This window comes from Protopterus annectens, chromosome 14.part0, assembly GCF_019279795.1.
Source record: "Protopterus annectens isolate FY-2018-M chromosome 14.part0, PAN1.0, whole genome shotgun sequence".
NCBI classification, from domain to species: Eukaryota; Metazoa; Chordata; order Ceratodontiformes; family Protopteridae; genus Protopterus; species Protopterus annectens.
In genome coordinates, this window is record NC_056748.1 from 270,325,436 (window position 1) to 270,335,936 (window position 10,501).

A 10,501-nucleotide genomic window follows, 5' to 3' on the forward strand; every position below is an offset into this window, starting at 1 on the left:
ATTTGTAAAGCTGCTTCTGATAAAAATGTACCAACAGATGGTCCTGTTGGACAAAAAAAGTCTGACATACGTCATTTCGACAGTTACACCTGTAACAGAGGATAGTGCGAGAGAAGGAGGTTAATCTCAGTCCAGCTAACTTTGAAAAATAGAATGAAATTAAGTTACTTTGTTTAGGCCATAAAGATGCATCTTACAGTTCTGACTACAACCAGAGATGAAATGTGTGTGAAAACCAGGACTCGGAATCCTAGTCTATTGTCCTTAGGGGTGAACCAATTGCTACCCTAGAAGGGTGGAAGTTCCGAAATGGTTTTATAGCTTCCAGATGCTTTAACACATCTCTGCAAAGCTGTGTGTGTACAGTAACACATCTGCTAAATTCTGGTTCAGTTTCTAGCAAAGGGGGTAGTGTGGGAACCAGAGTCAGATGACCAGATGTGTGTAATGTCACTCTGTAATCCAACAATACTAGATGAGAGAAGTCTCGGGGCAGTCTGTTTTTGAAACCTGAAAGGAGCAAGACCACTCACCCTCTTCATCTTACCATGCTTTAGTACGTAACCATGCAACAGTCATTCTTTAGATCAGTCAGAAAAATATGAGACTAGTTAAGTATTGTTTTTCTGTATCGGTGTTATTTTTATTTCCTATGATTGAAACTCTGGTGTTTATTATAACTAGATTTTATTAAAATATATTCACACTTTTCATTGTAGTTTTTTTAGAAAATAATTTAACCTTTGAGAATATTTGTAATTGGTGACACTGTGGCTGCTCCTGAAAACCTTACTGTAATTGGTGACACTGTGGCTGCTCCTGAAAACCTTACTGTATTGGTCAAACACTACCATTTGTATTAGTATTCATTTTACTCAGTACAATTGGGTAGCCTTAGAAGGGCCATAGAATAGCTGGTTGATGGCAGTGTAACTACCTTATAGTCTCAGCAAAAGGTAGCAGGGCTAGTAAATCTGTGCCAGCCTTTTCTAGGCGTGTTTGTGTATGTGTGTGCACATGTGCAAAAATCAAATCTCAAAAAGTGTCGGCTATCTGGAGCAGGGACACAGAGCACTGGCTTCACAAGACAGGGTGGTGGACGACTTGGCTTGTAACAGTTGGCTGAGGACTCAACTCTACAGCTGTGCTAGTGGAGTCTTGGGGAGGGCCTGGAGAGAGAGGGGGAGATGGAGAGAACGGGTAACCTAGCACTCTAAGTGCATTCCCTGTGTACTCTTGAAGGAAATTGTGCTTTGTGCAGACAGCTGCATCTGGAAATATTGTGCGCATCTATTTTTGTTTCAAGTGAACGTCCCTCACCGGTGTCTGTGTTTAGGATTCAGGCTCTCTGATTATGGTCCCAGAACAGGCACATTACTGGGTATACAAAGGGTGAATGATTTAACAGCATGATCTACATGGGCAGTAGTTTATTTGCTTGGATTCAAGGCAGTGTTTATTTGAACAGATTTACAAACCGCCTGGATACAAGGTCATTTAAGTGGCTGGTCGCAGCCCTGCATTATTATACTGTTCATGATAATGAAAATTTGTTAAGATTTTTGGTATTACATTTTTTCAGAGGTTTAAAGGGAGCGCGGATTAAAAAGATTTATGCAACCACTGTAGTTAATGTCGACTGACATTTTGAAAAGTTTATTTACAATTAAAGCTTGTAAACCAAAACACTTTCACTTACTATATTTGAATGTTTAACAAAAATTAGGAGAAACAGTACAGTGTTATAATAATTCACAGGAAAGTTATGACACTAGCCTGTTTTATCAGTGTGGTATTTTCGTCTAGGGGTGTGAAGCTTGGTTTGCTGCACATACTGCACAGTTATAAAATTGTTTAGAAAAGTGATGTAGAGTTTTGCAAGAAACAGTGTAGTCTGAGGACATCAGATAATATTTGTGCTCGAATGTCTGGCTGCACTTTTGTAAATACTTCTAAATAATTAGAAATTACCCTGTGTTATAAATGCCAGCATGACGACTAACTATAATTGTGAATAAGTTTGTATGATTCAAGCATCTTACGCAAATCAAAGAAACAAACAGTGTTCTGGCTGACCAAACGTACATGTCATTTAACAAGAATTCTGAATGCAGGTTATGCCAGTCAGCTGACCTAGAGTGATGTCACTGTGTGCCAGAGCTGAAAGGAATGACATTTTCAAAACAACTTTTTTGTTTACTTTTCAAGTCTGAAATTAAGTGTAGAATTCATTACTTTGCGGCTTTTAAAATATTCTGCTATGAAAAGCAGGTTCTGAGTCAGTCGAGTTTAGTGTTGTTCAGCTGCAGCACTTCAGCTGAATTCAGTAGTCAGTGGTTGTTTTCCAGATCAGCATTTATCACTCACTAACAGTATTTGCTATTCCAGTCACTGAGGACCGGACAACACCCTGAAGAGTGGACATATATTCTTATTTTGCTTGCAGAACAGTATAATTTTGCCTTGTTGACAAATAGATTAGACAGGGACAATTAATCTTTAGACAGTTAGGGATCTACAGTTAGCGATCAGTGTCAAAATCTACCCTACAGTGTTTTCGTAACTGTGTGTGAAACTTTAGTTTACTGAAATCGGGTACTCTGTGTATATAGGCTTTTAAATCACTTTTAATGTACTGAATATTTTACTACCTTCTATTGTGGCTAGTTATTCAGGAAGAACTTTTAGTAAACAGAGTGTGTTTATGCTTAATGTGATAACACTAGGGCCACTCCAAAAAGCCTTAGTGCTTGGATTACTTGCTACCTTACATATCAATATTTACTCAATATAACTGAACACCCCTTTTGAAGGATATCATGGTATTCCGACTGGTGGCAGCACTACTGTGCAATTTGGGAAAGAGGACATAAGTAAATCAGTGCAAGGTCTTTCCCAAGAGTGTTTGTATGTATGATTATCAAATATTTTAGAGCGCGTGTCAAACACCTAGAACTGGGACAAAGTGCTTTGCAATGGGTAGTGTGAAGACTCATCTGGGTACCTGAATTAAAGCAAACAGTTCACTTCCAGGTTTGCAGCCTGTTCCCAGTGTACCCTTAGGGCAAACTGAGTTTTATCCCTGCTTCCAGTGACATTCCCTTACCAGAGACAGTAGTGAGGATTGAGGCTCCTTAGTTACTGCCCTGGGTTTAATTAGGGGGCTGTCACACTCTGGAATCTGGGGAAGCAAAATGTCTGAAAGGCTTCTAGATAAAAAGAACTGATGCTCCAAAGATGATGTCCCTTTGAGCTACAAACTGCTACTGCAAAGTCATGCTAAATGTAAGTTTACATAACCAGTAAAAACATTCCATTTTTTTTTAATTGCAGTTTTTGAAAATAATTAGAATACTAAAAATGCCAAAAAACCCAACACATAAAAAACAAACCTCACAAGAGCCCATTTTTGTCCTTGGAATGAGGCATTTGTACTACTGCTGCTTTATCAGGTCCAATTAAAAGTTTTCAGACATTACGACAACTTGTATTCTTAATGTTCTGTCTCGTATGCCTTCAGTCAAGCCACTGATCTAGTATCCTGCTGCTCTGCTAGTCTAGATGTCAATGCATCATCAACTACATTAGTAAGTATTTTCAAGCCCTGGTTAACTGTGATAACCTGAAGACATCATATGCTGACAAAACACTAAGGCTTGATATGTCCAACACTTTGGTTTGCATCAAGCAAAGAAAAAAGTCATCTCCTGGCATGTCAACACCACTTCAACTGTACAAAGCAGACACCACCTACCTTTTTATAGCTCTTGAATATTACAGTCATGTGGGCAGTTTCATCACATCAAACCAAGTTCTCGGAGAAGATTACAGTAGCAATTTGTCCACAGGACTTGCTGAAAACAAACACCTGGTCTACTGCATGACCAGACTTTCCATGGCTTTCTCAAATGGCCAATGTCACAGTAATATAGCACACGGGGGGAGCAGCAGGATACTCACTTCATCATTCAGTTCTATTTTGGAAAGAAAATGTTCAGAAATGTACTTATTTGTGATGCAAGAAAGTCCCCTTCCAGTTCTTGGTTTGTAAAACCCTCAAGGACTTTTTCTGGAGGTGTCTACACAGGAGTCGGAGCTGGTTAGAGCAATGCTAATAGGACATGCTCCATAAATATCTAGCTAACCATAGCTTAGATATGAAGCTAGGGGGAAGAAGGTGAAAGCGTATGTAGTAGTGTTAGTATCCTAAAATTGACTGTTATGGTGATTTACGCAAACTACATTATTTTCAAGACACAGCACTGTTGTAGTATATAGTCCTTATCCTTAAGAGGGAAGTAAAACTAATTAAAAGGTAGGTTATGACCACATCCTGCAAGGTGATACTAGTGAAACAAGCTCTGCTCTTAAATGAAATTCCAGCATGTAATGCTTAGCGAAAGTGAAGACTGAGGTCCATACAGCCGTCTCTCAATTAACCTCAGATGACATTAAAAAAAAGTACAAGTCACAGCTGTCACTCTGGAGCCTACAGTGAGGCCTTGAAAGATGCTCCTAATGTTCTGATGCAGGATCCAAAACAGAATAAAATCCAGTAATAATTGAGAATGTTTGCTAAATATAGTTCAAATCTCAGTACTCCAATTATCCACAGCATAAAAGGAGAGGAACTGGTCCATCTACCCATGTGTCTCTTGATTCCAGTGGCTGTCCAGAAGGTGTGTAGTGAGGCTGGATAGAGAAGTCATCCATTTAAGTGTAAATGTACTCTGGATGCTCAAGCAGGTGAACACTGGAAATATGACATCTAAACATTGTACATCTGGTGAAAATCCTGAGTGCAGTCAAAAGGAAAAAAAAAAAAAAAAATAGCTATATTTAAAGTCTCTCTCACCCACTACGATCACAAAATGCTGGTAATACTTTTGGATCATCACACAAAGGTAGGTGTCCTCAAGTTCCATAATAACCACTACATGCTCAAGGCAAAGCAATGTACCAGTAGAAATTAATCATTTTAAGACTTGGAGGGGCAACCTCATAAAAAGCATTTGGATCTCAGAGATGCTGCATTTCTTGCCTACCACACTGGTAGGTGGGAGGTTGGCATAATGGTTAAGGTGTTTGCTTTGCAAACACAAGGTGCAGGGTTTGATTCTAACATGGGGTAATTGGCTAAGCTCAAATGGCCCACAAGGGCAGTTAGCCTAGTACTAACTTATGACTGATGTTAGACGGAACCAGACATCCTTAAATTAGGACAACCTTTCACCACTGTGAAAAGGCATGTGAACCGAGCGAGTCTCCTCCACATGGAAAACTCTGTAGAGAAGTTGCACAGCAAGGCCAAACTGTTTTCCAAATTTCTTAAAATGGCTTTTACTCACTTGCATGAAGCATCATTCATGAAGGCAATGTAATCACAATCCACCCACAACCAGTTTTCCCACGTCTTGTACAAATTCCCTGATTTATACATACCCACAGGTTGACTTTAAAGCTATTTAAAAACACAATATGCAACATTCTAAGCATGTTATAAAGATGACAACTCAAGAGTTCCATTCTGCCCAGTCCATCCAACTCCAGCTTTGTCAGACCCCTTCTACTATGGCTGCAGCCTTCTTCCTCCACAGGGAAGGCCTTGAGGTCACCAGTACTGGCTGCCAAAGGGACAGTACTAACTGGGAACTTTCAGTCTTGCATGGGAATGTCTATGCAAACTACTACAAGCATATCCCTGTTACGGCTGCTTCTGGATGGGCTTATGGCCATACGCCTCCAGCCTCCCTACCACTCTATAAAGAAGTCACTGTAGATAAAAAGACTCTACTCTTGGGGAAAGGGGCTTTGCTTCAGATGTAGTCACACCTTGACTAGCCTCTTCTGGCTACTAGTTAAAATCTAGTCAGTAGTAGCTTTGGTGGACACCCAACCTCTGTTACCTTATTTGAATTTGCATTACAAAATGAATAATTTCACCTGAACTCGCTGACATGATGTAAAAACCATACAAAGGCACTTACTGTAGGAGAATCTGGGGTCCAATTGGCAGGACACACTTCACCATGAGTTTCTACAAACTGGAATGCCTTCACTAGCCGTAGGGTCTCTTCCACACTGCGCCCAACAGGCAGGTCATTGATGCTTATGTGTTTGACAATTCCATTTGGATCAATTATGAAGAGACCTCTGTTAGTAAAGAAAACAAACATTACTGACAGGCAGGTAGTTTAACTTCTGAAAAACAGTCCATTTTTGATCCTGTCTTATTCTAATTACAGATTTAGCTAGAAACAGTTGCCATGTGAAAAATAAAGTTTTAAAGCAGGCAAACAAGAACATGAAAGGAAAGCAGTCATCAACTTTTAGGCAAAAGAATGGCAATATGGATCACACAATATTTAGACAGAATAAGACCTACTATAGAGAAGGAAGAGGAGGACAACAGGTAGAAGATGAGCAAATTGTAGTGAAGTCAATACACAAGTACTAGCCAGGCAAGAGAAGAGGGTAGATTGCTGTTCTCTCCCCTTCCTTTCCAGTTGGCCAAAGACATCTGTGGTTCTGTCCTAGCAGTGGTGAAAATGACAGGGAAGGGGGAAAATCTGAGCAAAAAGAAGGAAGGAGCAGATGACTGTAGGCACACAAGGTCTAGAATGGCTGAAGTCTGATCTCCAGTGGTTCAGACAACTGATTCCAGAATGGATATCGTACTTCAGGCCAAAAAATTCTTTACCGAGTCCCCCCCCCCCCCAAATACACATGCATACATTTACAAGCCCAGGGTGAAAGGGTCAATCCCTACAGCTTCCTGTACCCTATTAAAACATATCCTGAAATGTTGCACATCAGGTAAAGTTTCTAAAATTTATTAGAATGCTTCACAGGTGAATTGCTCAACAAAACTCCACAAATCTGGCCTTTCCTAAACAGGAAGGGGGTTGGGATGTCCAAGCAAGAAGAAAGGAGGGGACAAAATGATCGTACTACTGTGGGTTTAGCATGGTTTAAGAATACAATTCCACTGCACTGTCCCCATAAAGCAGCGAATTATGATAAACTGAAAGGGATAGCCAAATGAGCAGAAGAGCCAATGGAGGAAGATAAAAGGCTACGAGAAAAGGTCATGTATGCAGTACTTGGAGCGATGAACAGAGATTTGAAACAGGCAAGTAAAGCAAAGTCTAAAGTCACTACACAGGAGGGTGAAAGCAAATGGGGGGGGGGGGCACTGCACACAAGATGTCACTTGGTATTCCACTCCCATAATTAAACAAAGTCCAATGATTCATGTAAGAGCTGAAAAAGTCATGCTCTACCTGGATGTAAACGAAGTCTCTGACTCAGTCCACCACACAGGCCAATTCTGGGAAACCTCAAGGGGCTGGGGGCTGGATCAAGAGGAAGTAAAATGCTTCCAAGATGAACAAGATACAGAGGAATGTGCAAAGATATTTCATAAATAAGGAAAGGGACTTGTGGTGTAGCACAAGTATTGATCTTTGGTCTGGTACTCTTAATGCAATCTGCTCATCTCAGACATGTCACACAGCTGCACTGAGCTCTATTCAGCTTCTAACTTGGGAGAGCTTTAATGAAGTCGGCCACTAGGTAGGAACACACTCTACTAATTGTACAAGTTCGTTAGTCCCTCTGTATACAAAAAGGTGAGCTCCAGAGTCTGTAAGGTTAAAACTATTCCACAGCAAACCTTTAGTTCAGTCCCAATTCCCTTAGCTCTAACTCATCCTTAAAGAGCTTGCTAGCAACATTTGGTTTCTGTAAGCTGAAAAGCTCTAACATAGGGTATCGTCTTACTTATATTTCCTGGCTCCTGATTGCTTTTTTCTTTTCTATTTAGAATCCCCCCTGCTGGGGTTGCTCTGCCTGCTCCATTCGCCCTTCAGGCTTCACTCCGCTCCCCTACTCTAACCCCCCATACCCCACCCACCCCCAGTGCTGCTACTCTTTAGCACTAGGCAGACACTCCCTCACTCTATCCATCCAATTAGATGCACTTCCCGTTTCCTCCTCCTAGACCAATACCATGCTTGTGCTTCACCTATCACTTCTTACCACACTCATTACTGTCGCACCTCACTAATTATCACAACACATTCCAGACACCCACTTTTCATCAAACCACAAACACACCTTTACCATACTACTCCATGTACATATCTCACCATCAGTCCTACACTTGTCAATATTACTAGCCTCCAATATTTTTCATTTAAATTAACAGCCACTAAAGATAGTCACTATAATCCTCAGTTATTCAACAATGAACTTATCAAATGATTGAAACTACTTACCAACATTGCCTCTAGGCTACTGCTTAATGGTGAATCCACCCAAACCCTGGACCACTCTCAGAAAACACCAGCCCATCTAATCGCTCTAGTCTCAACATCCCCACACATCCAATCCTAAACAGAAAAAGACCTATTGCTAATGATTAATATTAGAAGTATAGCCAACAAAATTGGACATCATCCCTGCCACATTAGCTACATACTCCCCAGACATAGTCAATCACTGAAACATGGTTAAAACCAACTACAAAAGATAATGAAATACTATCTCCAGGTTACTCCATACTATGGGTGGATAGACGTCCTCTTTAAAGAGGATGTAGATCACCAACCTTTCGTAAATGCAAAACCCCACAATTGGACAGTACAGAAATCTATACCACACTAACCATAAATTTAAGAAAAACACAATATAATTGTGCTGCTATATCCCATCTTGAAATAATGCCTCAGTTATAGAATGTCTATTGCACTGTGCAAGTAGCACCCTTAGTCAGGAGACATTCATACTGTGTGATTTTAATTTAATTTAGACAGGTATGCATGCAATACAGATCACCCCCATCCATCACATAAACTTGCATGGTTTTACACAAACTCTTCAAGAACCTACCCGAATAGATAAAGCTGGTAAAAAACAATCCACCTTGGATATTATTAAATAACTCCTCTCACTCATTCCAATCAAGTTGCCTTCTTGATTGTCTGAGCGACCACCTACCCACAATTTCTTACACAAAACACATTCTCACCAAACTCTGTTTAAACTCAGACAAAAACAACTTTAATCTCGACAACTTCCTAGCTGACTTACAAAGGTGCAATTGGACTCCACTCAAATACCTTGACCTAGATGATCCAGTGAACCACTTTATCTTTCTTAGATATATTAAATGCACATACCCCGGTTAGAACCAGAGTAAAAATCAAACTATGCCCTCTGGCTAAGCAGAGACAATAGGGCCCTTCTGACTAGAGATAAAGCCTGAGAACTATGGTGCAAAGACTAATAGTAGTTTCTAAACAGTATCAAGAACTTGGAAATAAGGCAAAAAAACAAAAAAACAAAAACAGGATAAAATAAATTTCTATCATAACATTCAAAAGACAAAAAAACACCCTCAAAAATTCTGGCCAGCTATAAACTCAGTCCTTCACCCAGGAAAATCTACTACACAAACGCCAAACATCCACAACAATTCCGATAGCATAGCTACCATTTTTAACAAACATTTTACTGAATCTATAATTGCCCTTTCCAAAACGGCAAACTCCTACTCCTGACACCAAACCAGCCAAGTCTACAACTAGCAATGCCTCATTCTCTTTCTCCCCAGTTCCTACAGCCACTATAAAAAAACTACTACAGAAACTAATACCTACTACACTTGCCATAGAGAACTTATCAGTGAATACCTCAAAATTGCAGCTGAATCTATAGCCTTCCCAGTATCAATCCTTATAACTGGGTCCATTCTCGAAAACAAGGTCCCTCAACTGTGGAAAGTTTCCCCATGTAATCCCACTTCATAAACGGGGACCTTCCAAAAGAACTGAAACTATCAGCCAGTTGCTATTCTTTCACCTCTTTCTAAGCTACTCGAAAGGTGCATTAATCTCCAGGTCATGAAATTCTTATGAATTCTTACTAACAAATAACCTTCTCGCAAACACTCAGCATCGGTTTCGCCCATCACATAGTACCACTACAGCCGTCTTATCCTTCACCAATACAGTAAACCATCACAGGAATAACAGCTTTGCATCTGCCAGCTTTCTAGACCTATCAAAAGCTTTTGATATGATCTCCCATTCCAAACCAACAGATGTGCTAACTGAACTATCCTTCTCACCATCTGCCACAGCATGGTTTCATATTTATCTGTCAGTCAACAAACTGTTCTATGGCAGAGTGACCCATCTCCATGCCTTCCTTTATCCATTGGTGTCCCCCTTTTCTCCCTCTTTACTAATAATCTACACACAGCTACTCCACATGGTTCTATAATACAGTACGCAGATGAGTCAACACTTCTGTGCTGCCACTTCTCTATCAACACTTCATTCTCACTTCTCTATCAACACTTCATTCTCAACACTTCATTCTCAAACACAGGAATCTTTCACTTCTGTTGAAACATGGTTAGCCAATGCCCATCTAATTCTGAACATAACAAAATTATTACTCTTCCAACCTACCAAGACATCTCATCCCCAACATT

General features: G+C 40.2%; 1 protein-coding gene across 2 annotated transcripts in view; it reads right to left on the bottom strand.

The window, feature by feature from the left end:
* The window catches only part of PRDX3 (peroxiredoxin 3), a 223,465-nt gene that overhangs the window by 24,032 nt on the left and 188,932 nt on the right, over positions 1-10,501 (bottom strand). For both annotated transcript variants that reach the window (XM_044055983.1, XM_044055984.1), the window contains exon 6: positions 5,988-6,153. In XM_044055983.1, the coding sequence (XP_043911918.1) occupies positions 5,988-6,153 (166 nt within the window). The remainder of the gene's footprint in view (positions 1-5,987; positions 6,154-10,501) is intronic.